The sequence below is a fragment of the Symsagittifera roscoffensis genome, chromosome 6 (assembly GCF_963678635.1).
Source record: "Symsagittifera roscoffensis chromosome 6, txSymRosc1.1, whole genome shotgun sequence".
NCBI classification, from domain to species: domain Eukaryota; kingdom Metazoa; phylum Xenacoelomorpha; order Acoela; family Convolutidae; genus Symsagittifera; species Symsagittifera roscoffensis.
In genome coordinates this window covers 46,002,112-46,029,978 of record NC_087067.1, presented here as the reverse complement: position 1 = coordinate 46,029,978, position 27,867 = coordinate 46,002,112, and the positions used below count along the sequence as shown (strand labels likewise).

The following is a 27,867-nucleotide window of genomic DNA, read 5'->3' as shown; positions in this document are numbered from 1 at the left end:
CCAAAAAGTGCTGAAACACTTTTGAAAACTATACTACTCGAAAAAATTGTAGTACCGCTCCTGCTTGAACTCTACTATATCTAAGTCATTTTGCATCATTCCAGAAACCTGACTTTCACCAATTTGGTCCATTATAATCTATGGAAGATTACTCAAATATTCAATTATAAAAAAATAATTACAAACATCAAAGTAGCCAACATTTGCTTTTGAATTATGTCACGTATAGACGTGACTTGAAGTACAAGTTAGCATTGCAGATATACATTGAATTTATCAAATGCAAAAAAGTAACTCAAAGAACAAATTTTTTAGTCTAAATTAACGAATGGACGGGACTTGTAAATGTAATTTTTGCACTGGGTTGTTGGTGAATATGATTCAATGACGTTTCATGTGAATTGATTGTGTTCAGAGTTTCGGTTGGAGCAGAAAGAAGTCTGTCTTTGAGGAGTTGAATTGCGTTCAAAATAGCCTTTCTGTCTTTTTTAGACTCTATTCCCATTTTTTTCAGCTGTGTTGTTTCTAGGTTTAGAAGTTCGTGTAGTTCGTAGATGTGGTTGGAAGCGAACATGTTTCTGTAGACGAAGAAGTTGTGTTGCATGAGCCATTGATCTACTGTAATGAGGGAATCCAGAGGTCGAGGCAGAGTTCTAAACCAGAAACAGTTCATTCATATCATGAACTTATTCTACTCATTTCATTTTATTTTTTTTCAAGAGGCCATTTATTCGTCCTCGAGGAAAGGAGCCATGAATTACCAGCGAGTTACCCACCCTCACCTTCAAGTTTTTGAGGTTTTGGCTATGCAAGTCCCTTCTTTCTCATTCTTATTCTGTAAGTCAATTTTTTGGAGCAACCATTAAAAAGTTTTGAAAATGGCTTTGGGTGCCTAAATAATTAGCGGCGCAAGAAATTAGCAAAATGTTGCAGTATTTTTTTGAAGATCTCGGGAAATAGCTGCCCAAAATTCTTCGAAGAAACTTTCTCGTTTTTTTTTCCTCGCAAAAATCTTAGATGAGTCCTTGTTTGTGGCCGTGATTATTAATAGTGGCTAGTTTTCAAAAGTGTGGGAGTTGTTTAGACAAGCATAAAATTTCGCACTTTTGTATGGTTGAGGGCTTTTTTCTAAGTTTTTTGAATCTTTTTTAGTTTTTTTTTAATTTAAAGAAGATCAATTTCTGAAGAAGAAGATGATTTCCGATCTTAGAAATTATTTACCCGATATAAGAGGAAGAGTAATTTGAAAACATCGGTTTCTTTTCGTCGGCTAATTGTAACATTCCGTAATTACTCTTCATGCTCTCGTTCCACGTATTAGCTGCGCTGCTAGCCGAATCATCATATAGCATATCCCAGAGTCTCGGTTGTCGCATGAAAGTCTCCAAGTTTTCTCTTAACTGTGCGAAAACTGGTCGGCAGTTTCTGTCACCTGACCAGCAGTCAGAAATCAGTTTACCGAGTGCTTTCGGAGTCAGACTCGGAATTGGAAGTCGTTTTCCATTCGAGAGAAAATCCAAAATCTAAAAGTGAAATCATAATTAGGTTAAGATATTGTACATATTCCCTCACACATGTTTTCAAAAACTGCATTAATTATTGACATCACTGGTTTCGCATATGCTGCTTCGTATGTTTCGAAAATCACTTTTTAAAAAATCTGTCGAAATTTTTTGCTTTTTCGTAGTTCATCATGTGTGAACGGAACATTCGAGTCTTCGATCGCTGTGGTCTTTTTTCTGATAAGTTAATACTTCGGTAAAAGTAATTTTAATTAGCACATTTTTGAATGATCGCCCGTGTATAAAAGAAACATAAACTTTACCCTGTGTTGAGTCATATCTGCATACGGAACCAAGAGCGAAATGTTCTCGGGGCCAGGTGATGGCGAAAATTCTCTAACTTCATTCGAATTTTCCCCCGAACTAATCTGTTCACCATGTTCCGAGTTCGAAATGGGGGGAGCGTTACTTGTTGTTGAGTATATATGATCGGAAGATACTGCGCTGAACGTCGAAGTTAGGTTCTTTTGAGGGCTGCTTCGATTATTCGGAATCTTTGCTAAGTTTGGTCGATTGGGGCTACTTTTTGAGGTTTTTGAGGTGTTTTGGGTATTTTCATGTTGGTTATTAGAAGAGTTATAAGTAGTTTCGTCGCTTGAGGACAGCGTCATGCAATTCATGAGTTCCCACGCGATCACCGCGAAACTCCAGACGTCGGAAGCGGAGGAATATTTGCCACTTTGCAGCACCTCCGGAGCACACCATGGGGTCAGGAAGTCCATTAACTGAAAAGGGAATTAACTTGATTACTTTTTTAGTTATAAACGCAATCTATTAGTTATAAGTCCATTAAAAAAATTCAATATGTCGATCGCTAAGTTAGCCTAAAATTGAAATAGCCAAACACCTTGAAATACCCAATTGTATAACTTGAAATGACATTCAAAGGTGTCTAATTAACACACCCTTGAATTGGTCAAAAGTCGATTTGAATATAAAGTAGTTTATCTGGTTTCAATCGAAATCAAATAAGAACAAAAGTGCTGCTACTTTGTACTACTACAAATCGTACGATATTTTTTTATCGAAAGTAAGAACCCTCCTACTCAGTTGATTGGTAGCTTGTTTCGATTTATTGATTCCGAGGCCAAATGAACAGTTGCGCCTCTTCTATTCACTGTGACTTTTTATCAGCCCATTAAAAGCAGTTTTTAAAAAGATCCGGAAATTAATGTTCTTTTCTGATGTCAGATTTGTCTAAAATTCCCATTCATTTATAGTAAAGTTCATCGGGAAATGTTTTCAATTCTAACTATAGTTTTTTTTCAAACCAAAAGGTGACAAGAACATTAATGCGCCTCAGAAGTTTGTTCGATTTTTTTCGTGTCAATTGTTAAACTCATTATAATTTAAAGAGTCATTCGTGATTCAGGTGTTTGTTTTACTTAACAAGCCAATATGTACTTTGTGGATTTCAGCACTTTCTTGTCACACAAGTTTCATAAAGTATTTTTGAATTAACAATAAGATGTTAAATTCAATAGTCAAATATAAATCACATTTGCTTGACAAGTTAAAAACAAGTCCAATGACCAGAAAAGTACATTTTTTAATATCTATTCAGAATTAAGATTAATTGTTATAAGTTTTTAAAATGACCGATTTTGGATTTCATTTTATTTTCAATTTTTTTCTCAAATATCTGTTTTTTTTGAATTAATGGCGACTTCACTACAAAATTGTAAGAAAGATGCAATAATTTCAAACTATCACAAAATTATTAATATTTTTAGCAAAAATTCTTCTTTTCCCAGATAATCGGCCTTAATCGGGCAGAAAATCAATCAAATAAAACTCCTCGTGCCGTAAAAATTATGACTATGACAAGTGCCTTTTTCGGCGACAGATTGCACTTTTTGACTTGAAAAAGTACGGATATCAGTCAAAGTCTTATACAGGCCATTGAATTACCAGACGCCGTTTTTTGCACGATACTTTACACATCAAGCAGAGCAAAAAGGACCAACATATGGTGTTTTTCAATTAGCTGTTGCATTAAGCCGATTATCAGAGCGGAAAATTGCAGTGAGACTACTTTAAATTTGCAAGAGCAACGGAGCAAAAAGTACGCTTGAAACAGATGGGTAATTAATACTATAAAAAGCATAGTTTTTGTAATTTTTTGCATAATGAAGGCGTCGCACGCAAAACATCAGCGAGGACAACTGAGGTTTGAACAGCAAGAAGTTCCATTTTCAAAAGTCAACCAAAGTTTTGGAATAATTCAATCCCACTCTGTTTCAGAAACAATGACACCGGTTTAGAAAAAAAACGGTTTAATCATACATTTTAAAGGATTATGTAAAGATAGTCTGAAAAAAACGAAGATGATTTCAACAAAGCTCTATCAACAGAGCTTGATATGTCAGTTTGGTGATTTGTTGAAAATTTACCGCCGCGAGGGGAAAAATTAAAGTACCTGTTGCCAATCGGAGCTCATGGAGACACTCTCATCTAAGGTGACTCGGTGGTCGAAGCCAGCTATCTTGCAGACCAGATTGCCATTCAGCTTCACATTGGCCGAAGTCAGCACCTGAAACATCAATCAAGTGATACAGAAACTTCTGGAAAGACCGGATTTGAAAAAAAAAGAAAGACCCGCTGAAAATTTGTAAAACGAATTTCATTTCAGACAGTCATTTTGTATTAAATTCTAAATTTTCAGACATGCAAGTTTTTTTTAAGATTTTTTATAAAAAAAATGTGATGTAAAGTCTACCTTGTGTACATATCCGACATCCGCTAAGTACTGCATGCCACACGAAATACCCCTCAAAAAGTGAACGAATTGAGCCAACAGTTCTTTGTTGAGTTGAGGGGTGGGCGATGCTCGCTTGTTTTCGTCTCCCCCACTATTCGGACCCGACTGTTGATGTTGTCGCGAAGATGCCGAGGACAGGGCGGCGCCCATGTATAAGGCCAAGTTGCCAACTTCACACATTTCGGTCAACAAGTTCCAGTTCGAATCTGGAAAGAAAAAACAGAACTGAAATCATTCTCAATAAGGAAGAGTCTCGTTTGTATAGGTTTCGTTCCAATGGATTAAAATCCTTGTAACGAACACTTATTCTGTGATTTCTTGAACCATCTTTGCATCCAAAGAAGAAGCTTAATAGCTTAAACTCCATTTAAGCAGTTGAAGAGTTGTCTTCGAAGTTTTTAATTGTTCTAGAAGTTTATAATTCTAGAAGTTTATAAGTTTAGAGTTCTTGTTTTTCCCAGAAGTCAGTACTTACCCATGCATGATATTCCATAGATCAACTGCACGTTCGGGTGTCTGAACTGACTCATAGTACTCGCTTCGATTGCGAAGCTGCGCAATTGACAGTCTCCTAACGCGACGCTCTTGATGAACACGGGTACTTTGGAACCCCCGCCCACTGTTCCGGGCTCACAAGGAGATGAGAAGGATCCATTCATGTTCTGGTAGGAGTTTTTAGAGAAGGTCGAGTCAATGTAACCAACAGAAAGTTCGCCATATGTACTCAGAATTTCTGAAATTGAACGAAATAACTGAAATACACGAGAGATTTGATTCAATTACAAATTGCAATACTTGCTAAAAATAATACATCAACTGTAGTAGATATTTTATATACTTTCATTAGTGAATTTTTTTTTTAATCGTCATTCAATTAGTAAGTTTCAACTTTAGTTAAATTTATTTCCGCCATAGCATTCATGGTCCTGTTTTAATGAATGGAATGTTGCCGTATGTGAATTCGAGGACCAAGTTAGCACCCCTCCCCTTAAAGCCGCTTGGGGAGGAGGATGTTAACTTGGTCCTAAGTTGAGAATTTTCAGCTAATTAGAATCGAGCATTTTACATGCAGTGCTTTGCAAATCTAATTTAAATTGAAAGCTGGGGAAGAGGATCTTAACTGGTTTTTGTCGGGGGGAGGATGTTAACTTGATCCGAATTCAAGTACCATAAAATTTCTAAAATACTCAAATGATACCTTTCGGATGAGGATTTTCGATCTGGACCTCGCAGGGGTCTACGAAATGACAGAACTCGGACACCATCTGTTTGATGTCCTCGTAGAATGCAGGCTCAATGAAAGCCTGGCCGATAGGAACCATCCTTCCATCTACAACTGCTGAACCATCTGAAAACAAAAGACGAATTTTAATAGGTAGCAGGTTCGAATCCAGCTCACTTCCTTATCAGCTAGACTTTTTTGAATGCAAATTCAAATTTTAATTATGGAATTTTAATGTTAATTTTGGCATTAACATTAAAATTTGATTAAAAGTATATTAATTCATAATTGTTGGACCAAATTGAAACCTGTTTATAGAACGTAAATTAGGAAAAATTTTATTGAAGTGAAAACTTTCAGTCTGCTTTTGGTTTTTAATCTTTTGAATTTTTACAGCAAAGCCTTATTTGGACCTTTTTGGTGGCTTGTAATTATGCCCACATTTAGAACCCTATTGTACTCTTGTACAACAAACCCCGCATAACGACATTTGCCTTACCCCGCTAACTAGCTGTTATAATTTATGCATTCGTTTTCCATCACAAAAGGGGAAGCCTCATTAAAAAGGCAATTTAAGTCTTGGGAAAAGTGTCTCAACGGACGGTGAATGCTAATTTGCAAACCCGTCAACTTCCATAATACCCTTCAATCTGAAACGCACCGCTGACTTCAGTTCCACCTATTACACCCAAAATAGGCGCAAAAAGCGAAACACATCCTGAAAAATGGGACCAGATGTCATTATTTATTGAGAAATTGAAGTAGAGTCAACTGAAAATTTTGTTTTTAAATGTGAAATTGCACTCTTGTAACCTGGCTCTTAAATGTTTTAAGTTGGAGCGCCGGAAAATTCCAAAAAATTTTGTGTTTTTATCCGTCTTTTTGCAAGTCATTTTTGAATGGGACAGGTTAAATATTAGCTCATAGTCTAAGTCAGAGGGGGATCTAGGATTTTCTCGAAGGGGGGGGGGACTTTCGAGAAAAAATTCGAAATTTTGTCGACTTTTTTTTAGATCGACCAAAATGATTTTCTGAGCTTTCCCAATTCATTGTACAGACCCCATTTTGACCAAACTTTCTGCGCCGCGTTTTTAGCCACTTTTTGGAAAACTTTGTCGCGTTTTTCCGGCGCGCGCTCCCCCCTCAAAATTAGTTTATATTGGCGCCCAAGGCGCCTTTAGAAAAAGTTTTAGGGTCAGTCAGACAAAAATGGATATCCCAAAAATAGTACAGGGGACCCTAAGTCCGCTGGTGGTCCAAGTCAAATAAAATTATTTTGATAAAATCTTGATTATTTTCAGCCTTAATTTTCTCACAAATGCTTAAATAGGCTATTTAATTGGCATGTTTTTGAGCATTCACGGTCATTTTTTGAATCGGACGTAACTTTTGAGATGAATCAAAGTGAAAAATGTGCTTTTCTTTTGATTAAAAAATCATATATAGCGGAGTTATTAGCTGGCAGTCATGTTAAGTTAGCTTTGTTTTCGTTCATTGGACATGGCAAGGTATTTGACCGTATTCAAAATGATGAAAAAATCACATACTATAACTATGGACTATAACATAAAAGTTGCATAGACGGAACTGAACTTTTTCTACTCCTGTGTTTTGAGGGGAATATTATTAACGGCACGTCAATTGCATTTTAAAGCGTCAAACGTGGTTTTGACAGCTAACCTAATGGAAAAGACATATCGCCAATTTGAAAAAGTAAATTACCCAAAGGTCCCCACTTCCTAAAATCAACCCCCTTCCACTAACACAGGGACTGTGTATTACCAAACCCTGTATCTATGAAAAGTTACCTATAAATTTGCGCATAAGATAGTTCAAGCGCACAAATAATGCCAAATTTAACAATGAAAACCAAAAAGGTGGAATTTGAACAAAGAGATGGACTAATCTTTATAGTTGCAAAATAATTAGGGTTCAAAACTTTGATCAATGTGTGTTTTTTAAGCATCAGTCGATTCCATGTTCAAAGGCTTACAAAAGCCCCAAAAAAATCCCCTCGCTTATTTGAAGGCTCTGCGTTACAGCTAAAAAAGAACCTCCATTTAATGTATAAATCATTTTACAATTTTCAAGGCTTAAAATTCATTGATCAATGCCTTTATGTAACTGAACAAAACAGTACCCCCTACATAACTCGCTGTGAATGTGCCCCCTCCCCCCTGTTTCTTTTGATCCAAATTCAATCTGCCCTTGTGAGGTTTTTATTTTTAGTCGGCCTCATCTAATTGTTGAACTATCAAGTTCAATGCTTTCAGTCGCTCTTTCGAGTCTTTAAAAAAGGCAATTGAAAAAAATTCATTTTTTTCAAAAACATTTTTCAACTGACTATTGATTTTATCTATTTTTTAAAGCTCTTAGCCTTTTATGGGAAATTCCATTAGTGTACTTCGGATTTTTGTTGTCTCGAGTTTCGTTTATTTAAATAAGGAAACGCGTCAAATTTCTTCAATCGATCCTAGTTTTTCGTTAAAGGGCAATTTCGTCCAAATTGCCAAATTGAAAAAGGAAGCATTTGCTTCCATTTCCAATAATCCCATCAAAGAAACATCTCTGCTTAAATTACAACAAGACAAAACCAAAAATGGGAGTTGGATAATTTGTCGCCTAGATCGGAACACTTAAATTTCAGACTAATGAGTTTTTTATTAACAATATCCTGTGCGCCCGTTTTATAAAAGAACAGGTCAGATTAAAGGCAAAGATATAACGGGTCGATTTAGACTGCAGCCTGAAATTATTTTTAATATTGAATCAATTTGTTCTAATAAATTTGTGTTGATAGTTTTCAGCTTACAAGATTTATCAGAAACGTATATGCAAAGATAGAGATAAAGCGGCAAGGTACAAATTACGGTCATTTTGAACCGCTGAAAAAGCGAATAAAATAGCAAAAAAAAAACACTCCGAGCACAAATATTCTGTCAATTTCCTCGAAAGTCCGAACAAAAACTTGTCCGATTATTATGATACAGAAAAGGGCTTTGAATTTAACTAATTTTATTTTAAAAGTATTAACTACAAAACTGAAGTTGTAGTTTAACGTATGACATCAGTTAAGACTTTTAAAAATTGCTTTCGCAACTTTGATATAAAAACAATAATGAGTTTAGGGGATTTCATTTTTCAGGAGGAATTTGATAACTCACCGTCTCACAAAAATCCTCGAAACTAAAAAAAATTGAAGGCGAGGAGACTTGAAACTGACCTGGTCCAATCATCATTGGGGGAGAGGAGTTGCCAGACATGTAAGACGCGGGGTATGCAGACATGAGTGTGTGAGCCCCGTTGCCGTAGTTCCCATAGGGGGAGAACTGTTTATCGTGATCAAAGGAGTGTGCCGTATTCTGTCGCCTGTACATCATCACTGCACACGAGCAGAGAAGAATGAAAAGAAAGCAGATGACTGACATCATTGCCACTACAAGTATGAGTTGTTTTTGAGTCACTTCAACCAGCTGCGCAGTTTCTGAAAAAAAAAGTTTTAGTAAGTTACTGTCATGTAGTCGAAGGTTCGAATCCTGGTCGTAATCTTGCACGAAACCAGTCTCTTGTGCTATTTTTGGTCAGTTGGTTTTTCAAGTATCGCTAAATAGTTCAATAATTTAAAGTAAAGTATGAAAAAGATTTAATTGATTGGCTCTTTGAAAAATGAGAAAATCACATTGTTAGCTGAAAAGCATGCTTACCAGTGACTTGCGTGAACTGTTTCTTGGAATATACAATTGGGAGGTCCCGGGACACAACAGCGCCCACTTCAAAGCCATAAGTGCCTCCTTCCAGATCTGAAAAAGAAGAAAGAAATCAGCCGTTATTGAAAAGTGTCTGCCATTAATCCTAATTCTAATTTTCCTGTTCTATCATAGAATGCAGAAATATCCCGAAAAATTGATTCGTTATTGCAGGGGCGGGTCTAGGATTTTCTCAAGGGGGAGGGCGCGGATTTTCAAAAAAATTTTTGAAAATTTTGAACTTTTTCTTTAAGACGACTACAGGCAAATTTTAGAAAAAAAACAGGTCTGAAAAGGCGTTTTTAGGATTTTTTTGAAAAATTTCGACCAAAAAATCGCGTTTTTTCGGCGCGCGATTCCCCTCAAAACTAGTCTATTTTGGCGCCTAAGGCGCCTTTAGAAAAATTTTAAGGTCAGTCATCCAAAAATGGATATCTCAAAATAGTACAAAGAGCCTCCTCCCCCTAAGTCCGCTGGTGCGTTATTGCCTTGGAAATATTCATTGTTTTCTAAATCTCTTAGGCACTCGTTTTTACTGAAGCATATTTAAATCTTTGCGCAGATTCAAACCAAAAACTTTAGTTCAAAAACGCATTGAAAAATGCATTTAAAAAATGTTTGAGCATAAAAGCAACGTTGTTCTGTTTAGACTTATTATTTTTTCGGGGTAATTGTTTTAACTAACAGCAACTCGGTCAATCAAAAAGGAAGTTTATTCGATCACAACGGCGGATGAAAACCCCGGGGAATCGATCTGATTCTTAGATGACGCACAAACTCAAATAAATGGTTCGAATGAGAATTTGTTTTTCTATTTTGGCGCCATCTTGCAGTCACTCAATTACTTCTGAACTGATTTTTGAATTCGTTTTGAAGCTTAATGATCTTGGTAGCAGATGCTACCCATAACTTAATTTTATGTTGAAATACCACTACCAAAAATTTTATTATTCAAGATATTTTTCAATTTCACAGTTTGGATAATTTAAAAAAAATGATGTCTAATCAATGTATTCAGCAAAACCATAAATATTTAATAAGCGTTTAATATGAGACAACTTATTATTAAATGAGCTAAGGTCACATCATATAATGACAACCTTCACTCTGTCAATTGAATGAAGTTTTTATGGTTCCGAAGGTGAGACTTTGGTCCATAAATTTAGATCTAAAACCGTCATTTCTAAATCTAAATGACATTATCCCTTAAAAGGTGACTCCTTGTTTATGACTTTAATTCCACCATCTAAAACGTTCTGATAATGTTTTACTTAAGTCATAAAAAAGTCAGATATAAATTGATTGATTCGTAAAATTTAATGTTCCTATAAGATGAGACGATTTGGCTGGGAAATTTTATAGGAGAATCAAAATTTATCTCCATCTTCAATACACTGTTTCAATTCAACCCTAATGGAAAATGGAAAAGAGCGCCGCCCTCTGCAATGTATTATAGAAACACATGGGATATCGAGGAAGAGAAAATTGACGATATCGAGATAATGTGGAGCATCATTTAGAAATGCGATGATAAGATCATTCAACCGTCGAAGGAGACTTTTAACCAAATTGAACCTAAAGAGGAAAAAGGTCACCCGCCTTTGAAACAGACCAAATAGGCCAAGAATTAAAGTTAAATCAACGATTATATTTAAGTAACGATTGCTGATAAAATTGAGCATTAAAAAATTTATCTTATGCTTATTCATCTCTTTTGTGTAATAAATGCTTTGAATAAATGAAATATATGTTATAAAGAAACGGTTCACCAAAAGATTGAAACATTTTTTTGGCTCTTTGACACATTATTTAAAATCTGGTTTCAAAAAAAAACTTTTTGCGGGCTTCTTTTTTTTCTATTCTTATGCTACTATTGTTGATATTTGAAAGTAAATATTTTTCTTAAAATGTACTTATTTACTTTTATTTTTATTGATCAATTTTTCTTTTTGATTTTAGAGTCATTTTTGATTTTTGAAGGTAAAATTCCATTCTAAGAACGATTTCTTTTCAACTTTTTTTCCAATTGACAGGGAAGCGACAGCAATTAGTCAAATCTAGCTCTGATGCGGCCGTGAAAGCAGAGGCAAATGGTCCGGAACAGCCTCCTCCCCCTCTGACAGATAAGATTGCCACTTTTGAAGCACCCCGATAAAAGCAAGCATGAAATTGTGGGCGAGCCTTAAAAAATAGAGACAAAAATATCAGCCGAAAATAGTATTGAGCATTCAGCCAAAAATATTACCCATTTAAAAAAAAAGTCAAAAAAATCAAAAAGTAAAATATTGGGTTGTAGAATTTATGTCTTGCTTGGCTCTACTTGACAGAAATTATAGTTTGCATGAGTAATTAAGAGAGTTAAAAGTTTCTTTTCAAATTATGATAATGACTATAATTTTTCCGGATTTAAAAATTCCACCTAATTTGGGCTGTATAATTTTGAATTGATTGTTGCCAGAAATATTGCGCGTGGATAAATTGGCGACAGATTGTCATAACAAGCAATTATGGCTAAAAAAGGGATGCAATCAAAAATTTAAATGTTTTTCCAAAGTCAAGATCACGTGAATAGGTGAGCTCGTGCCCGTAATTATAGCCGAATTTATTTCCCCAATGACTGTTATTTTTTGATACTTTTGAAATTTGAGTGACTCCTCCTAAGCAACTAGAAAATCAATCCGTTTCGTACTATTTATTTATGTTAGCAATAAAAACAGTTTTGAATCATAATAAATGTTTATAGTTCCAATTTGGCTCTTCATTTAAGGTTCCTTGGCAGAGGACCGATTTAAGACTTAAAAGGCATTTCGAAAATCATAGGCATTTCGAAAAACTTAATAGCCTTAATAGGCATTTCGAAAAACATTTGATTTTCAAAATGCCTGATTTTCAAAAGGCATTTTGATTTTTGAAGCTCACTGAAATGTCAAGTTGAAAAAAACGACTAAGAATAATGAGACTCACTGTTTAGTACTAGTAGGGTTCTGTTCACACATCTGGGCTCGGAAGTATCGGACAGTCCAGGCGCTGTTATGCGTACACAGTATGTGTGGCCTCTGAAGTTGTCGGGACGCACCCAAAACAGTCTCACTTCGCCCGGGTTGGTGTTTGCCACTGTCACGTCTTTGGGCATTACTAAAAACAATTCAAAAAATTGCCACAAAGCTTCAAATTTTTCTCATCTCAAGTGTCTTTTCACCCAGGGGCGGAGTTAGGGGGGGGGGGGGGCGGACGCCTTCCTTCCTCCCTCAGGGATTCGACCCCCTGCCGACCCAAAGGGTCCCCCCTTTGGTACTTTTTCAGAAATCCATTTTTGGCCGACCGACCCTAAAATTTTTCTAGAGCCGCCTTCGGCGCCAATATATACTAATTTTGAGGGGGAGCGCGCGCCAAAAAAACGCGTTTTTTTGTCAAAATTTTCCAAAAAGTGTTCCAAAAAGTGACCTGTTTTTTCAAAAAATTGCCTGCGGCGCAGAAACTTGGCCAAAACAGGGTCTTTTTACTGCTTTGGGAGAGCTCAGAAAATCAATCTGTTCGACCTAAAAAAAAAAAAGGTCGTCCAAATTTTTTGAAAATCCGCCCCCCCCCCTCGAGAAAATCCTAGATCCGCCCCTGTTTTCACCCATCGTATTTTTCATTTTTTAGTCCTCTTTTGCTAGTGATTTCTGTTTTTAAGAACTTCCAAAATAGAAGCAAAAATTTTCAAAAGCTCAAAACTGATTTTTAACAAATTAATTCTAAAAGAACTCAAAATATATTTTTATGATACTGAGGAAATTTGCAAAGAAATTTGTAAGACTGTTAACCTCTGGTATTCTGGTGACATGTTGACCCTAGAAAAAAAAATGTGCCATAAAATTCAGTTATGAGTGACTCTACTTACTTGCTTCTTTTGTTCTGACTTCGATCTTAGTGTAATTTCTCCTGTTGTAGTATTTCGATACACTGTTCAGACTGTAAACGATGACGTCATACTTTGACCCCGGCTCAAGTCGGGTCAAAGTCAAAATAGGTTGTCTGACGTTGTCTTCGACGAGGAAGTTGTCGCATTGGGGACACTCCACTCTGTACCAGATGAGGTCGCGACCTCCGTTGAATTCAGGAGGAGACCATCTCACGACTGCAGTGGTGAATTCCGCATCGTATGAGGGGTCTCTGAAAATAATGCAAAAATTATCAAAAAAAGTTTTGAAATCAATTTATTTTCAAAAAAAATCAAAACTCAATTTTCAAAAAAAATCAAAACAAAAAGTTTCACCCAAAGCGTTTTATTAGTAATGCAATACGGGGACAAGGGTTGCCAAGAACATTCCGTAAGATTGCGCCAGAAGTTATGTAATAATGGATTCCATAATAAGGATTTTGTAATAATGGTCCTGAACCCGGCTGACCTTGGGGCTGATGGAGAAGTGGCACAAGACATGCTCTCTGGTTCATGGTCAGTGTTTCTGAAGTACCCCTGATTGCACACACACCTGCCTGCCCCAATCACCTGTGAGTCACTGTTGGTGGGACAACGATTGCATCGAAGGGCGTTGCCGTACTCGCTTTTGTACGTGTGCACCCCACACTCTAAAATGAACAGGAAATATAGTTGAATATTTGTTATGTAATTTGCAGCAGTCATTTATACAAGGAGTTTTGGCTACTTTTTAAAACTCCAGTATTTGAAGAAAAATTTTTTTGAAGGCATCGATTTTAGTCTAGAGGCATGAAAATGGAAAAGCCAAGCCAATTCAACTTTATAAACAACTAAAAAGTAATGGCTAACAAAAATGTCCGTTATAAAAAAAACACATTTTTTGTTTTGGGAAAAAAATGCATTTTTTGTTATAAAAAAATACGTATTTTGTTGCCTCTCATATAATCATCTCGGCCTATCCTCAGTGCTAAATCAGAATAAAAACGCTAACAAGATTTTTTCCCTATAATGTAAGAAGAGCCCAAGAAATGAACCCTTGAGAATTTGCCCTAATTTATGTATATTTGTTTAAGTCGTCTGAGGTCGCAGTTGTCATCATTATCAATAAATGTCAGTCGACTTCAGTCAACTTGACATGTTATGCAGAGCACATGATTAGTTTTCAATTAATAACACATCAATAAAACCCTGCCTACCATTAACAGGTGATTTTTAGAGACAATTATTACATATTATTACGCTCAATTAGAAGCCAAGTCAACATTTGCACAATTTTATATATCTTTTTTTATTTTGATTAATGTTTCTGCAATTTTTTTTTAAAACAGTTCACAATGGGAACACTGAAAAAAATTTGAACTACTTTCATTACTTAAAATAAACAGTTAATTTCGGAACAAAAATATCTTTTTTCATCTTCTAAGCGCAAGATTTAGCACATGATTTTTATTTATTAAGTTCACCCTCCTCAGCTAAGCTTTGGTTCTTTTCTGGCGCCATAAAAGTGGGGGACTCGTTGGTACAATTCTGCCGCTTTTACTTCATTTCCAAGCCAGATGCTAATTCTCAAGAGACGCATAAAATCGGGGGTCGTGTAAATTAAACATTTATCCCCTGATTTAACAGGCCTCGCCACTTTAGACCGAACGCGACTGTTGTCATTTCCAAACGCAAATTCAGACGTATTTCGAATAATTTTCACGATCAATAAAGGACTTAAAAATTATACTGAACGACGCTTAGATTAATCTCAAGTCTGCACAGTTTTTTCAAGATGAAAGAATGCTAAATCAACCCATATGTTTGTGCAATTTAAAGTTTGCAAGACCATCTGCACTTGTTAATTTGACGCCGAATTCAAAACAAAGCAAAAAATTATTAATTTGCTCATTTTTCAGGCTTACAATGTTCAAAGTTTTAATATCGTTTCCATCCTTCATTCGATTGTTTTTCGTTTGAACTTCATTTTTTTAAATGAACATATTATTTGCAGAAAAAAATAAAAAACAAACAAAAAACTGTTTTGGGATAAAACTGTATATTTGTCTCAAATTAATGATTGGTAAAAAGCCTAGTCCTTGGAAATTTTCTTTAAATATAGCTTTAAATGTTCCTTCGTCTCTTCAGCGTCTATGAATTAGTTTTAAAAATCAAAAATTGATAAAACTTTAAAGCATACGAAAAAATTTTCCCTACAGGTATTATAAAGTATAAAAGAACGTATTAAGTGTTTATTAAGGTAATAACACTACCAAATAGCTAGCCTCAAATCATTTTAAATTGAATTCTCGAGCGGAGACAATCGCAGCTTATGCGCGAATCAGATGATATATATCGCGTTTTATTTAACCCTAAGTGGCAAACCCCATATCTTTGAGAAACCCGCAGAGAAAAAGTATCGCAAATGAAATTTATTTTCCAGTTTTAGTTAAAAACTTGGATGCTCTCTAAGTTATTTGTAAAACTTCCATCAATTGCAGCTAGTTAAAAGATCGAAAATTTAGTAAATTTTTGTTGAAACAATTGTCAGCTGAAAAAAAAAACAATGAGAACAAAAAAGTTTCTTTTCATACGCTAATCTCTAATCACAGATTCAGGCGGTCGTCAATTTGATGAACTGTGATTGCGATTAACACAGAGAAAAAGCCGTTAAAGCAGGCAAATTTATGATACAATCTGGTACAAAATAAGTTACTAGCAAATTTGGATTTTCTATAAACATTGTGCTATTTCGTTGCGCATTTAAAAAATTAAAATATAAACGAGAATTCTTTTAAATTGAACGGCGGTCTGCTAATTTTTTTAGATTTGTTGTCCTGGTCACACCACGAAAGGACAAAGAGGAATTATGTCGTGGGGGTGAATTTGCCCTTCCAATTTGTCTACCTCAAAGAAATTTGAAGGTGCTCAAATGTGGTATCACATTAATCCGTGCTTCATTTAGATTTGATAAAAAAAATTCAACAAAATCGTTTTAGTGTTAAAATTTTTTAATTTTAGGATCAAATTTGAGGACACTGACCACATTGACATGGAAACTAATGAAAAGCGATTTAATTTTAACTCAAATTTTTCTACAAATTTACACTTGATTCTTGCACTTTAGTTTTGAAGCAATTACTTTTTGTTTTGAGCATTGACAATGAAGAAAAACGGTGTTTTTGAGTGTGTTTTGGTTTTTTCTATCGAAAATGGGGAGAAAATTAGTCTCTAGGTGAGAGATAGTTTTTTTTCATATTTTCCTACTCCATTTCAGGCACCACAAATAATCATTGCTATGGGTCAAAAAATACATCATCGTAGAATTTCAGTCGTATACCAAAGGAAAGAAAAATTTAAACAATTTTCCTTGTGCCGAGAAAAGCACGTTTGAAGTTTTTGAGTTTTAGTCTGATTTGGAGCAACTTAAATGAGAGAGTTTGTCTTTCTATTAGAAAAACAAACTTTTGTTTAAAGGGTGAGAAACTTAGTTTTATTCCAGCAAAATAATGTTGGAAGCTTCATTTACGTTCCTTGGCAATAAAACTGTTTAAAATAAATATATTCTGCAAAAAATGCTAGAAAAACAATTTTTGCAATTTTTTAAATTGTTTTCTCATGTTTTGTTTCTTATTTTTTTTCGAAGACAACTGTAGTCAATTGTATCTAACTCATTTTCTATTTGCGCTTTCGATTAGTTTTTTCATTACAACGCGCACAATAAGACGATTTTTATGTTGAAAGTTTTGTAATGAATGATTGTAACATTCTGGGTTTTGCTAAAAGGCTTTTCTCGACTTTGATGTTTTCAGTTTTTAAAAGTACGAACCACACGAAAGAAAATTAAACTGAATCAAGTTATAATTCTTCTCTTTAACCAAACGAGTTGAAACCCTCCAACCCATTGATCATTTTGCATTGATAATGCTGGAACTCTATCCTAATTTTGCTATAATAAGTTACAATTGTGCACCAATGAAGTTGACATCGCGGGCGCTAAATATAGGGCCCGGTCAAAATTTTTATGATGAAAGTTCTAGTTTGATCTTTTTTAATAAGTCGATTTTAGGAAATCTCCGGAAAAGTCTTGTTTTTTGATTACTTCCTCTGCTGTGCAGGCGGTTCCCGAACTAACTAATAATTCATCATTTGTCATAAAAAATTATTATATCATCTAGAGTCAATTCCGGATAATGAAAAGGGAAAATTAGAACCGCTGGGGCGTGAAACAAAATTGATCACATATGGCTTTTAAACTGGAAACAGATTTTGTCAGAATTTTTTCGGTTGATTGCTGAAAATCACTCATATATTAAACGATTCCAAATGTTGCAAAACACGTGTAACAAAATTTGGACAACAAAATTTATGAAAATGAATTTTTAATGAGCAAACAAATAGATATACAAAATGGTCAACCGTTAGCTAATTTTAGAAGTCAATCATGTCTCTGTATTATTTAAAATCTACTCTGGGCGGAGAGCTCAAAACCGTTGAAGCGCGTGAACAAAAGATGACCGAACTATTGAAGGATTTTTGATGAGAGGAGAGTTTTATGAGAAACTTTCGCCAGGTTTCAGGTTCAATTTCTTCAAAATTTTTTTTTTGAGATTGTCTAGTTTAGTCATTTTTGCAGAAAACATTTTTCTAATAAGAAAGTTTTTAGAGTGAGCATAAATTCTTAACAGATTTTTTTTTAAAAAAAACTTTATAATTATTGGCTTACATAATTGGAAAAATTTATTATATAGTGAATTTTTTAGAAAAAAGGTTTTAAGCTTACGGTGGCATGCAGTTTTATTCTCATTCGCGTGAAAACCAGGGTTGCACTGGCAAGTCGAGAACGAGTCCGTCCATTGGCCGAAACTGGCACAATGTTGTGTGCTCGATAGATGAACGTCTGGATCTGGACTTGAATTGGTCACACATCGTCCGAAAATCGGAATCGGTTCTGCAGGTGCTTGCGGGGCGAATGTTTTCGGGTAGTAGGCTAAGCCTTTAACTTCGGAAGGACAAAACGTGGAGTAGATTTGAATTTCACTGATTCGTATACACAGACCCTCGTCTGAAAAGCGAAGTTGAAATGCGGGGACGTCGACGCTTACTGGGATGACTGTCGAGTAAGGCGGAAACGGAGGTCGCTTAGACCGAATTGACCCCCGATGTGCCTGGCTGATTTGCACGTCAAACGAAACGTACTTATCGCCCAGGACTACCTCGCCTCGCAATTTTTCTTCGTTGCAGTTTGAAGACAGCGAGCTGCACCAGACCAGAAAACTGAAAACAAAAATAACATTTTTCAATCTGGCTAAAAGTCATGATGAAAGAAAAAATGTAAGAAGTCAAAATTAGGCCAAAAAAAGCTTTGACAGTCTCTATAATATTTCAATTTCATAAAAAAAGAGCGCCATAAAATATCACTTTAGAGTGAGAAAACTCATAGAAAATAGTGACCCAACTGGGGATCGATCCGTTGCCTACAGATTAGGAGTCGAACCTAATTTTGATGCGAAGATTCTGACTGGAGTCGCCTTTGTTAATGAGAGGAGTTGTGAGTCGTGAGCGGTGGTTTGAGTTCTGAGCGTCGCAAGACTCCCAGAACATTGACTGTGTGCCGTCTGAATTCTGAATGGATTGCAGTTGCCACTAAAAAGTAAGAAGGCTTTTCAACAGTTTTTAGAATAAAGATTTTCTGCCTGTTTAGAAAAAAAAACTTTTGAGAAAAATTTGTTTTCATACTTTTCTCAGTTTTATTATACGAGAAATCTTTTTTCAACTGATGGAAAATCTTTTTTTTTCTTATTGAACTGAATGACACAAGTGGTAATAAAAATGTACAGAAAACATGCACTAACCCCTTTACTACTGGTTGATGAGAATGACTTGTCATTTGTTAGAGATTTGAGTCCATTCAAACTGTATTGGGCGTACACGTCTGAAACGAATTATCTAGTCTTCAAGTTATCAAAAGGCTTCTTATCTATGCAGCTATTTATATGACCCAAATTTGAAGGTATATACCACTTCAATATCTTTAAAAAATGAAAATTTTTATAAACTCATAAATTTTCATCATATGCCTTCACAATAGCACTTGGAGGAGAGAGCGACGCTCTTTTTTTCGGGATTCGACCCCTTAAAAAAGGCCCCCTTTTGAGAATGTGTTAAACTATTTCCCTCCCTCGTGAACCTAGTAACGAAGCTCTCCCATAACGAAACAAAAATATCCGGTTACTGTGCAAGTAGCACAGAATGTTCCGACCATGGTCTTTAAAAACTAAGGTTTAGATTTAGAAAATTTTTTTCCAAATTAATGTGCCTGGCGTGATAAACGGATCTGACGTAAAAATATAATTTAGGCATATTGGACAGTCCTAGTAAAATAGGCAAATTGAACAAAAAATTTCGTAGAAATTGAGTAGAAAAACTAAAAAAAAATTGAACTTTTTTTTCAAATTTTTTGCAGATAACTTTTGATTGTTTTTTGAAAGTTTTGGATCCCAAATTGAAGCTACAAAACTCCAAAAACTAACTTACTTGTTTAAAATAAGTCTTAAAATCTTAAATTAGGCATAATTCAGCTGTTGTAAGCCTGCTCGCTTGCTTTATCCGCTCGAATTATGACAAAGAGTCAAAAATTTCAGGCCGGTTTTTCTCGACACTGGGACAGTTTTTTTAATAATCGTTCGAATCACGACTGAAAGGACTTTAACACGATGTATCACTCAAACCAGTCCAATGATTATGTTTGTTTTGTTTTACCTGATTTTGCGTGGAAAACAAAACGAAAAAAAACCCGAATACAAGTTCCCACCTATTTTTCAAATGGTCAGAACTATAAGCCGAATAATTTAACGTTTAAGCAAATAAGAATTTTTTTGCCAAATAAGAAATGGGGTTTAAAAAATTTGCCAAAGTGGAAAAATAATTAAAGAGGTCCCCTTTTGGTAATACGGCGCTGATTTAAATTAACCGGACACAACGAACAACAATGGTAACTGCAAAGGCGATTTTCTCAAATGGGGTTAAGATTAGACAAAAAATGAAAAAAACTGCTAAAATATTCACCGGAATTTATATGGTTTTCCCCGAAATTCTTTACAAAAATTTTTCCTGAAAAATGGCTTTTTTTAATTCATTAAAAATTCCGTTGAAACTACCAAATTACTTGATGAAAACGAAAACCTTAAATGATCAGAATTTAAAGTATTGGTCTCAAAAAATTTATTTTTGATGAAATTATCTCATTAGTAAAATATCAGAATCTCTAGCTAAAAACAAATTTCAAACGTTTTAAGCAAACTTCAGAGGTTTTGCATTTCAATACACTTGTTGGGCTGTGTAAGAGGCTTCTTTTGGAGTCTGTTTTTGTTTTCTTCACTTTTTGTCTTTTCTCAACCCATAATTACAAAATTCGTTTGAAGTGTCAAATTTTGCTCGTTTTGCCGGATAATTTAAATCAGCACTGTAGTTTACGGCATCCATATTTGATTGATTTCTTCTCTAAATTTAACGGGGTAGTTGTGCACGCGCCGAAAAACGTTTTTTTTTGTCACATCCTCACAGAAAATGGCCGTTTTTAGTTGGTGTCTGCGAAGCTGAATCTTTAATCGGTTTTAGGTCTTCATAGTCTATATAAAAAAAATTGACAAATCTTTCTGTAAAAGAAAAGTCGCAACCCAATCACCCCCTCTTTCCTCATAAAGTCCTAGATCTGCTTTTTTATGATTATTATTACCCGGGTTGACCTCCATACACCAAAAATGCTTATCATACAATTCCATACATCAAGCGTGTGGGAAAATGCTTGTCATACAATTTTCATACAATTTCCAAAAATGGTTGAAAACTGGTATAAACTCATTTGTGTGGCTGTTTAATTCTAATAAAACAATCCGGTAATAAAAAACTGGGGTTTTCGTTTTTGAAAAAAATGCTTATCATAAAATTCCCATATATGGAAATTGTATGACTGGCATTTTTTTCATGGCGACACAAAAAATTTCATGGCGACACAAAAAAGTAATTTTGAAAATTTGGCCCAAAAATTCTTTTGTTTTTTTTTTCAACCGCAAATCGATTTTCGAACGCAAACAAACAATTTTCGAAAAAAAAAATTTTGCATGCAAAATTTAATATTTTGTGTGCATAACGTAGTCCTGGTTACAATAAAATTGGCTTTTATTTTCTTTTCACTTAATTTTTTTTTTTCAAAAACGCTGAAAATTTCTCTTTCTTTTGTATGGGGTGTTAACGTACGCCTTGATCAATGTCTGATAATTTGAAATTTCAAAAATTTAATATAATCATTATTAAAAAATTTTGCCAGAAAATAAAAGTTTGTTATATCAATTGTGAAAGACAGCCAAATTCAGGCCGTTTGCTATGAATTGTAAATGCAAGACCGTCCAACCTTTGGTGTTTTGAGTCACCAAGGTCTTTGTCACTTGTGTTCGGTTGCAACTACAACCGAAATTTTTTCAGAAACTAAATTTAGAAAGAAAAAATCAAAATTTTTGGTTTATGGGAAAACACCTATCATACAATTTTCATATATGGAAAAATGCTTATCATAGAGTTTTCATACAATTTTCTGTACGTATGTAATTGTATGAAATTGTATGACAAGAAGTTTCTCATAAATGGAAATTGGATGATAAGAAGTTTTGGTCATCCCGGGTATGTATCAAAAACCAAAGCTTTTCGAAATGCCGTAGTTTTCAGATTTCAATCACTCGGCCCATGTGAACAAATACCCCCCCCCCCCAAAAAAGAGATAGACCGAGTGAACAATCTCCCCCTTAGTATTAATCGACAAACTCAAGCAGTAAGACCTGCATGTACTATGCTCAAACTTGATTGGCTGAAAACTTTTACTGTGAACAAGTGAACTCTCTCCCCTCTATTTTGGGGGGTGATAGTTCACTTTGTCCAGTCACTCTAACTGACAATCAATCGCTTTAAAAATAGAACCAACTGTGGTAATTGGTAAAAGTAGCCTTCTCTGCTTTTAACAATATTCAAACAATCAAAATTAGTCCGTTCAACTGGCACCAAACTGGTATGCGCATGTTTGAGTATCTACTCAGAAAAAAATTGACTAATTTAGCTGGTAGAGTTTCTTTTTTATAATCATGATAATTTTCTAAAGCATTTTTGCTTTGTTTTTTATCCGCAGTGGGTTATTTTATTTGTTCTGTCATACATGAAAATGTTGAGTGGTTCTTTAATGGCTTTTTTGACGTGCCTGTGTTAATTATTATCTGTTTGTGAATTTTTTACGTGGTATTCGTGTATAATTGTGAGCTGTGTTACCAGTTCAAGCGTCTGTTTTACTCGAGGGGAGGGTCTTTGATTCAGTCGACTGGTATCTGATACAAATCGGTCTACGCAGAGAAAAATTGGCGAAGAGAAATTGCTCTTTTAAACTTTGTATTCTCGTACGTCTAAACCTAACTAGCAAACATTCAAAATCTGAAAAAATTAGATTTGCAAAAATGCATGATGACAACAATAAAGTGAGGTTTAGCGTTTTACTGTTGAAGTGGTTTAAAGATTAACCTTTCATAACAGACCGAAAACGTTTCATGTAGCTTTGGCCAGGTAAATTACTCTTTAACCAGAACAAAGACTTCTTAGATTGTGATTTGTTTGAGCCTATTTGGATTAATTCCGAATACCATTTGTCCACCAAGGATTGAAACGAGCCGCAATAAAAGATTAGCTAACAAGTTAATCATTCCAGTGTATTTATTCATAGCCAAATTTGAAACAATCGATCTTGCAGAAGTAGCAGAAATCATGTCTCAAATTTTGTTCTCGTTTGTAAAAGGTTGGGTCAATTACAATAAATTAAATTTTCACGGCCAAGTTCCAGTTTTACTGTTTTACTCAAATAAAAAGAGATTGTAAGAGAATGTAATTTAGCCCACTTGAGGGTTTACTGCCAACCGCTCGCTGTTTTTGAGGTGTTGTTGAGCTTTTAAACATTTACAGTCTAAATATTTTTAAACAGTTTAATGGGTTTTATGAAAACACATAACCGTTACCAAAACACTCTTAATTGTCATTGAAAGAATTAAGCGACGCCTTTGAAATGAGTCTACAATAGTGGAATTCATAAAGTTTGGGTTTGTTTTGCTAAGTTTATTCAAGATATAAAACCGGATACTGCAATACCTCCCGAATGAGAACTCTCGACTTTAGAACAACTACCCTTCTTGAAAACGAAAACTTTTGTCTTGGGTGCAAATATTGACATAATATAGGCACTCAAATTTGCTCGCATCAAGGGAACCAACATCGCTGAAAGGAGAGTAAAGAAACAAATTTTGGGCTCGACTTAATCTCATTGTTTTAGAAATGACTTTGTGTAAAACTGTGGATTCTGACCATGATTTGTGTTAAGTTGAAGTTCTTTGAACCAAATTATCTTAGGTGTATAAAAGTTTAAAGACTTACGAGAGACAAAGTTTATGTTGATTGAGCTAATTTCACAAATGGTCTTGTTTGGTTTTCCCTCGAGCTGTGTAAATAAAATACGGACGAAGAGCAACAAATACTCGTCGTCCGGCCGAGACAAAAAGCGCCGGGACGTCCCGCCAAAAGGGACAGATTAACTAACTACCGCCTCTGCTCAACCAAACCCCCACCCCCTCCCGCTTTGCAAAAAAATACAGCACTGACTCTCCGACGGTTGTTCATGCTTCAATGTTTTCTTTCAATTCCACCTGGTTATAAATAGCGAAAATTCTGAAAGATGATTTTCCCTCAAGTCGTTATTTTAAGTAATTTGGTAGACTATGTGAATTGCTTAGCTGACCGACTTAGATTAGCGAGAAAAGGGGCGAGCCTCAATGACTGATCAGGAAAAATTTCGGCTAAATTGAAGAAAACGCGATTTCTAATAGAAATTTTGTGAGCAAAAGGAATCTTGAACACGTTGAATTTGGTCAGTTTTACTTTCGATGGAAGAAAGGTCAGGACCTTTTTTTGAAAAATCTGAAGTACTGAAACTCAACTCTTGCATTGCCTAATAGCTATATAAGCTTTCAAATTAATACGCAATACGATCATGTCGTTCTGTGGGTCGCAATATTAATTCAATGTCATGTTTTGGTTAATTAAGTTTTGACAATATGTGAAGTAGTTCTTCGTTCAAAATTTTCGTGTAATGTTAAGATCACCAGCCACTTATTTTCCATTTTCCTAGATGTTATTAGCAAGAAAACATGATTTATAATGTAGTCGCCGGCGGAACAAATTAAGGGGAGGTTTAGAAAGTTAGGGAGAGAGTTTGACCACTCTGGAAATTAGTAAACAAACGAATTTGACACGAAAACAACTTGACAAAACATGGCCGAAGATCCAAGTCGCCTGAAACTAGCATGTTTATAAACACTAACAGCCGCGTCAGCAAATTCAGCAAAATTATTTCTTCAGTGGAGAATCTTGAGCTTTCAAGTGTTGATTCAATTGAAGATTCAAAGACATCGAAAAAAGCTCACTTGCACGAAAACGGTCAAAAAGGGTCAAATTTTTCAGCAGAAACTGAATTTAATTTTGGAAATTGAAACAAACTTTTTTGTGGAAAACAATTATTGCTCGCATTGATTTTTGTCTTTTTTTTCCTAAAAACAAGCTGTTTTTATATTTAACTGGATATCAACTGAGGTTTAATTGAATTAACTTCATTCAGAAAATGGAGTGTTTGTCGAACAATTGACTAAAAAGGATTAAAAAGGAAATCCGCGAGGATCATTAAAGATTTTCTTCGAATTGAAGAATGAACAAATTGGTATCATTGTCCCACTTTTGAATTGTGGCGAACTGATACTTGATTTTCAACCTTTCCGAAAACATTTCGATCGGAAATCATTTTGAAGTTTTTTTCCGATGAGTTAAGTATGACAGACATGATTCGTTTCAGTAAAGGTTTGAATTTAATCTCTCTTTTTGCCGTTCACATATAATCGGTTCGTTTTGACATTTTAGACACTGTGAATCAGAAAAAGGTATGGGAAGATTAAAAAGGAAATTATAAAACAAATTGTGCGTTTATTTTCATTTGAAACAGCATCAACCTTGCGAAAAATCAATGTATTCTTAAAATGATTAAATAGCAATTGTACTACACGGATGTGATTGTTGACCTGATTGTAAGCCTCAAGGTTGTCTTTATGGTATGTTTTTTATATGCCCAAGGGTAACTTTAATCCAAGTTCACCTCCAAATCAATAAATTTTATCTTCGCTGGAAAAATGAATTTCTACTTCTTTTCAGATTTTTGCAAATACACAAATGAATATCTCGGTTTTTTGATGGATGCAAGTTTCATTTTCATCTATTGATGATTTCTATTGCGTTTTCTTGGTCATTGAACATAGTCAGAGACAGGTTTTGAAACTATTTAAATCTGAAAAGGTAGAAAAAAATTTCTTGGTAATCATTGGTATTTATGGTGTGGTATCATACATATACTCATTTTTGTAAGTTTCACAGAATAAATCACCATTTGAAAAAGCCTTTATTGAATTTTTTCAAAAGAATTTTGAAACTTACATTTATTGGACTGAGTTGATTGACTGTCGACAGCAACATGAACAAAAGAAGTAAAAACCAGAAGTGTCGAAACGAATGATGAAACTGCCGACATCAAGTTTAGAGTTCCCAATTTCATTTTGGCCAAGTTTAGAATCAAATTGAATGATATAATAGCAGAAACTAGAATAATATATTTGCCCAACTAATCAGCAAATCAAATAAAGTTGCAGATAGTTTGAGCCCCGCTCGACCATAACAAAGATGAGGACGTTAGAGGTTGCGATAATAAGTTGCTTGAGTAATAATGCCGTTGTATTTGTTATTATTCAATTCAGACTATAGGTAGCTAAAGTATATAATTTTTGAAAATAAATATTTGATAATAATAAAATTAAGGTGTCGCTATTAGGTGAAAATAATGGACGAATAGAATTAATGAAAATAATGGACTTGATTTTTGTTTATTTCGCAATAGCAACAAATAGATTATTTATCAAATGAATGACGCGTCCTTTTTTGTTTGAAAGTTTTAACGCAAAAAATTATTCTAAAATAAGGAAAACAACAATGGTTTAAAAGATGAGGACAACAACTTTGATAACTTCTGATGTCCAATTGATTTTAAAATGAATCTTTTGTAAAGTTTTTAGGAAGAATTTTAATTTCTTTTAAATTGGCTCGAGTAGAATCTTTTTAGTTGGTAATGTCAATATCTTACCACCAATATAAATAGAAATTAAGATTTTTTAAGTAAGCTCTGAATTTGACGCAGATTTTCGAACGGTAACAAGAACAAATGTGAATTCAAATTTCTATATAAAAATTATTTCAGACTAATTTCAGCTCGGCTTTGAACCAACAATTTTTGAAGTCTCCTTTCGGTATGTGGAATGGTCACTTATAGACCTAATCTGTCGAGATAAGAGGGACAATTCTGCTTCTAAATTGAGAATTAAAGTAAAAGTAACTCGCGGCTGAAGGCAGCAGGTACTTGGCTCAAGTTGACTAAAAACCGAATTGATCGAAATGCCTCCTACGCTATAAAATAACTGGTCAAAAGATGAAATTAACAAAAATTAATAATAAGCTTGAATAAATTCGCAGCTATTACGCGGCATGGGATTAAAAAACAATAATTAAATTAAGGGAAACTTGGGTAAATTCTCAGATTGGAGATATTTTGACATTAATGTTCGAAATTTGAGTCTTACCAATTTTAGTTTTGAGAGCCAATTTCGAAGTTTAGTAAAGGAAGGATTATAAAGTCAATATTTGCTCTCTCAGAGGTATTTTGTATTGTTGTGGCATTTATATTGCCAAAAGCCACTTTTATTGTCTCGGCGGCAGTTGCTCTTGCTTCACTAGTGCAGTACTATGTTTTCCCTTTTACCTCCCGGAATATAATCCCAATTTATATTTTCATCGGGAGAGAGGTCAAAGCTTCCTCAATTTCAACCAATCACAGTCAAGTAATTATTCAACAAATTCTCAGCCGGATTTATGAAGTTCAAGTTGCACTCCAATAAAATTGAAACTCCGTATTTTTGAGATTCTTCAAATAAGTAAAAATGTACAATAAGATGAAGTTGAGCTGAGAGAAGAGTTTTCAAAGTTTTCACGATTAATATGTAAAAAAGTAATAAAAAATTGTAAGTTCTTTGTTATACTAGGTGAACCACTTTTCAATAAGCCAATATTGAATTAGATTCGGTTTGTTCGAGCCGTGAAAAAATATCTAACAAGTTTACTTCACCAACTGAACATGATCAAGCTTTGCTTTTTACAAACAAATTTTACAGTAAAAAGATACAAAATTTCTAAAATCGAAACTCACAACTATAGATGATGGTCAATATAAGTCAAAAGTGGCCAAAATCAGTCACAGTATTGGCCATAAAATAGTGCAAAAGCTACTCTACAGAGTAATAATACAGTAAGATTTAGTCAAGTTATATTTTAGTTTGGTTCCAAAGCAAACTGAGCATTTTTTTCACAGTTAGGAATTTTATATAGCCAAGCAACTAAAATCCAATTCGGAGACTAGCCGATAATCCGAATATTTTAGAGGGCCGAATAGGTTAGACTTGCAACATTAGTTAGACATATTGTATAAGTTATTTAAAAAAAAAGAA

General features: G+C 34.6%; 2 protein-coding genes across 2 annotated transcripts in view; one reads left to right on the top strand and one right to left on the bottom strand.

Moving 5' to 3' along the window:
• Nucleotides 1–27,867, top strand: part of LOC134847660 (small VCP/p97-interacting protein-like) — a 158,821-nt gene that overhangs the window by 50,285 nt on the left and 80,669 nt on the right. The gene's annotated exons all lie outside the window — the stretch shown is intronic.
• LOC134847749 (ephrin type-A receptor 4-B-like) lies at nt 144–27,472 on the bottom strand. The gene is made up of 16 exons (XM_063864950.1): nt 25,754–27,472; nt 19,048–19,127; nt 18,690–18,838; nt 17,976–18,469; nt 13,683–13,863; nt 13,175–13,446; nt 12,256–12,426; nt 9,250–9,345; nt 8,769–9,029; nt 5,522–5,671; nt 4,799–5,056; nt 4,282–4,529; nt 3,982–4,095; nt 1,826–2,287; nt 1,222–1,523; nt 144–653 (listed from the first exon to the last, which is right to left on the bottom strand). Exons 1-16 carry the CDS (start codon nt 25,869–25,871, stop codon nt 317–319), a joined length of 3,693 nt encoding a protein of 1,230 aa, XP_063721020.1. The 5' UTR covers nt 25,872–27,472; the 3' UTR covers nt 144–316.

Coding starts and splice junctions, on each gene's coding strand:
- LOC134847749 (XM_063864950.1), bottom strand. CDS start 25,871: ATGAAATTGGGAACTCTAAACTTGATGTCGGCAGTTTCATCATTCGTT. Junction 13,447..13,682: donor ACTTCTCCATCAGCCCCAAG/GTCAGCCGGGTT, acceptor CATTATTTTCAG/AGACCCCTCATACGATGCGG. Junction 1,524..1,825: donor CAGATATGACTCAACACAGG/GTAAAGTTTATG, acceptor TTTCACTTTTAG/ATTTTGGATTTTCTCTCGAA.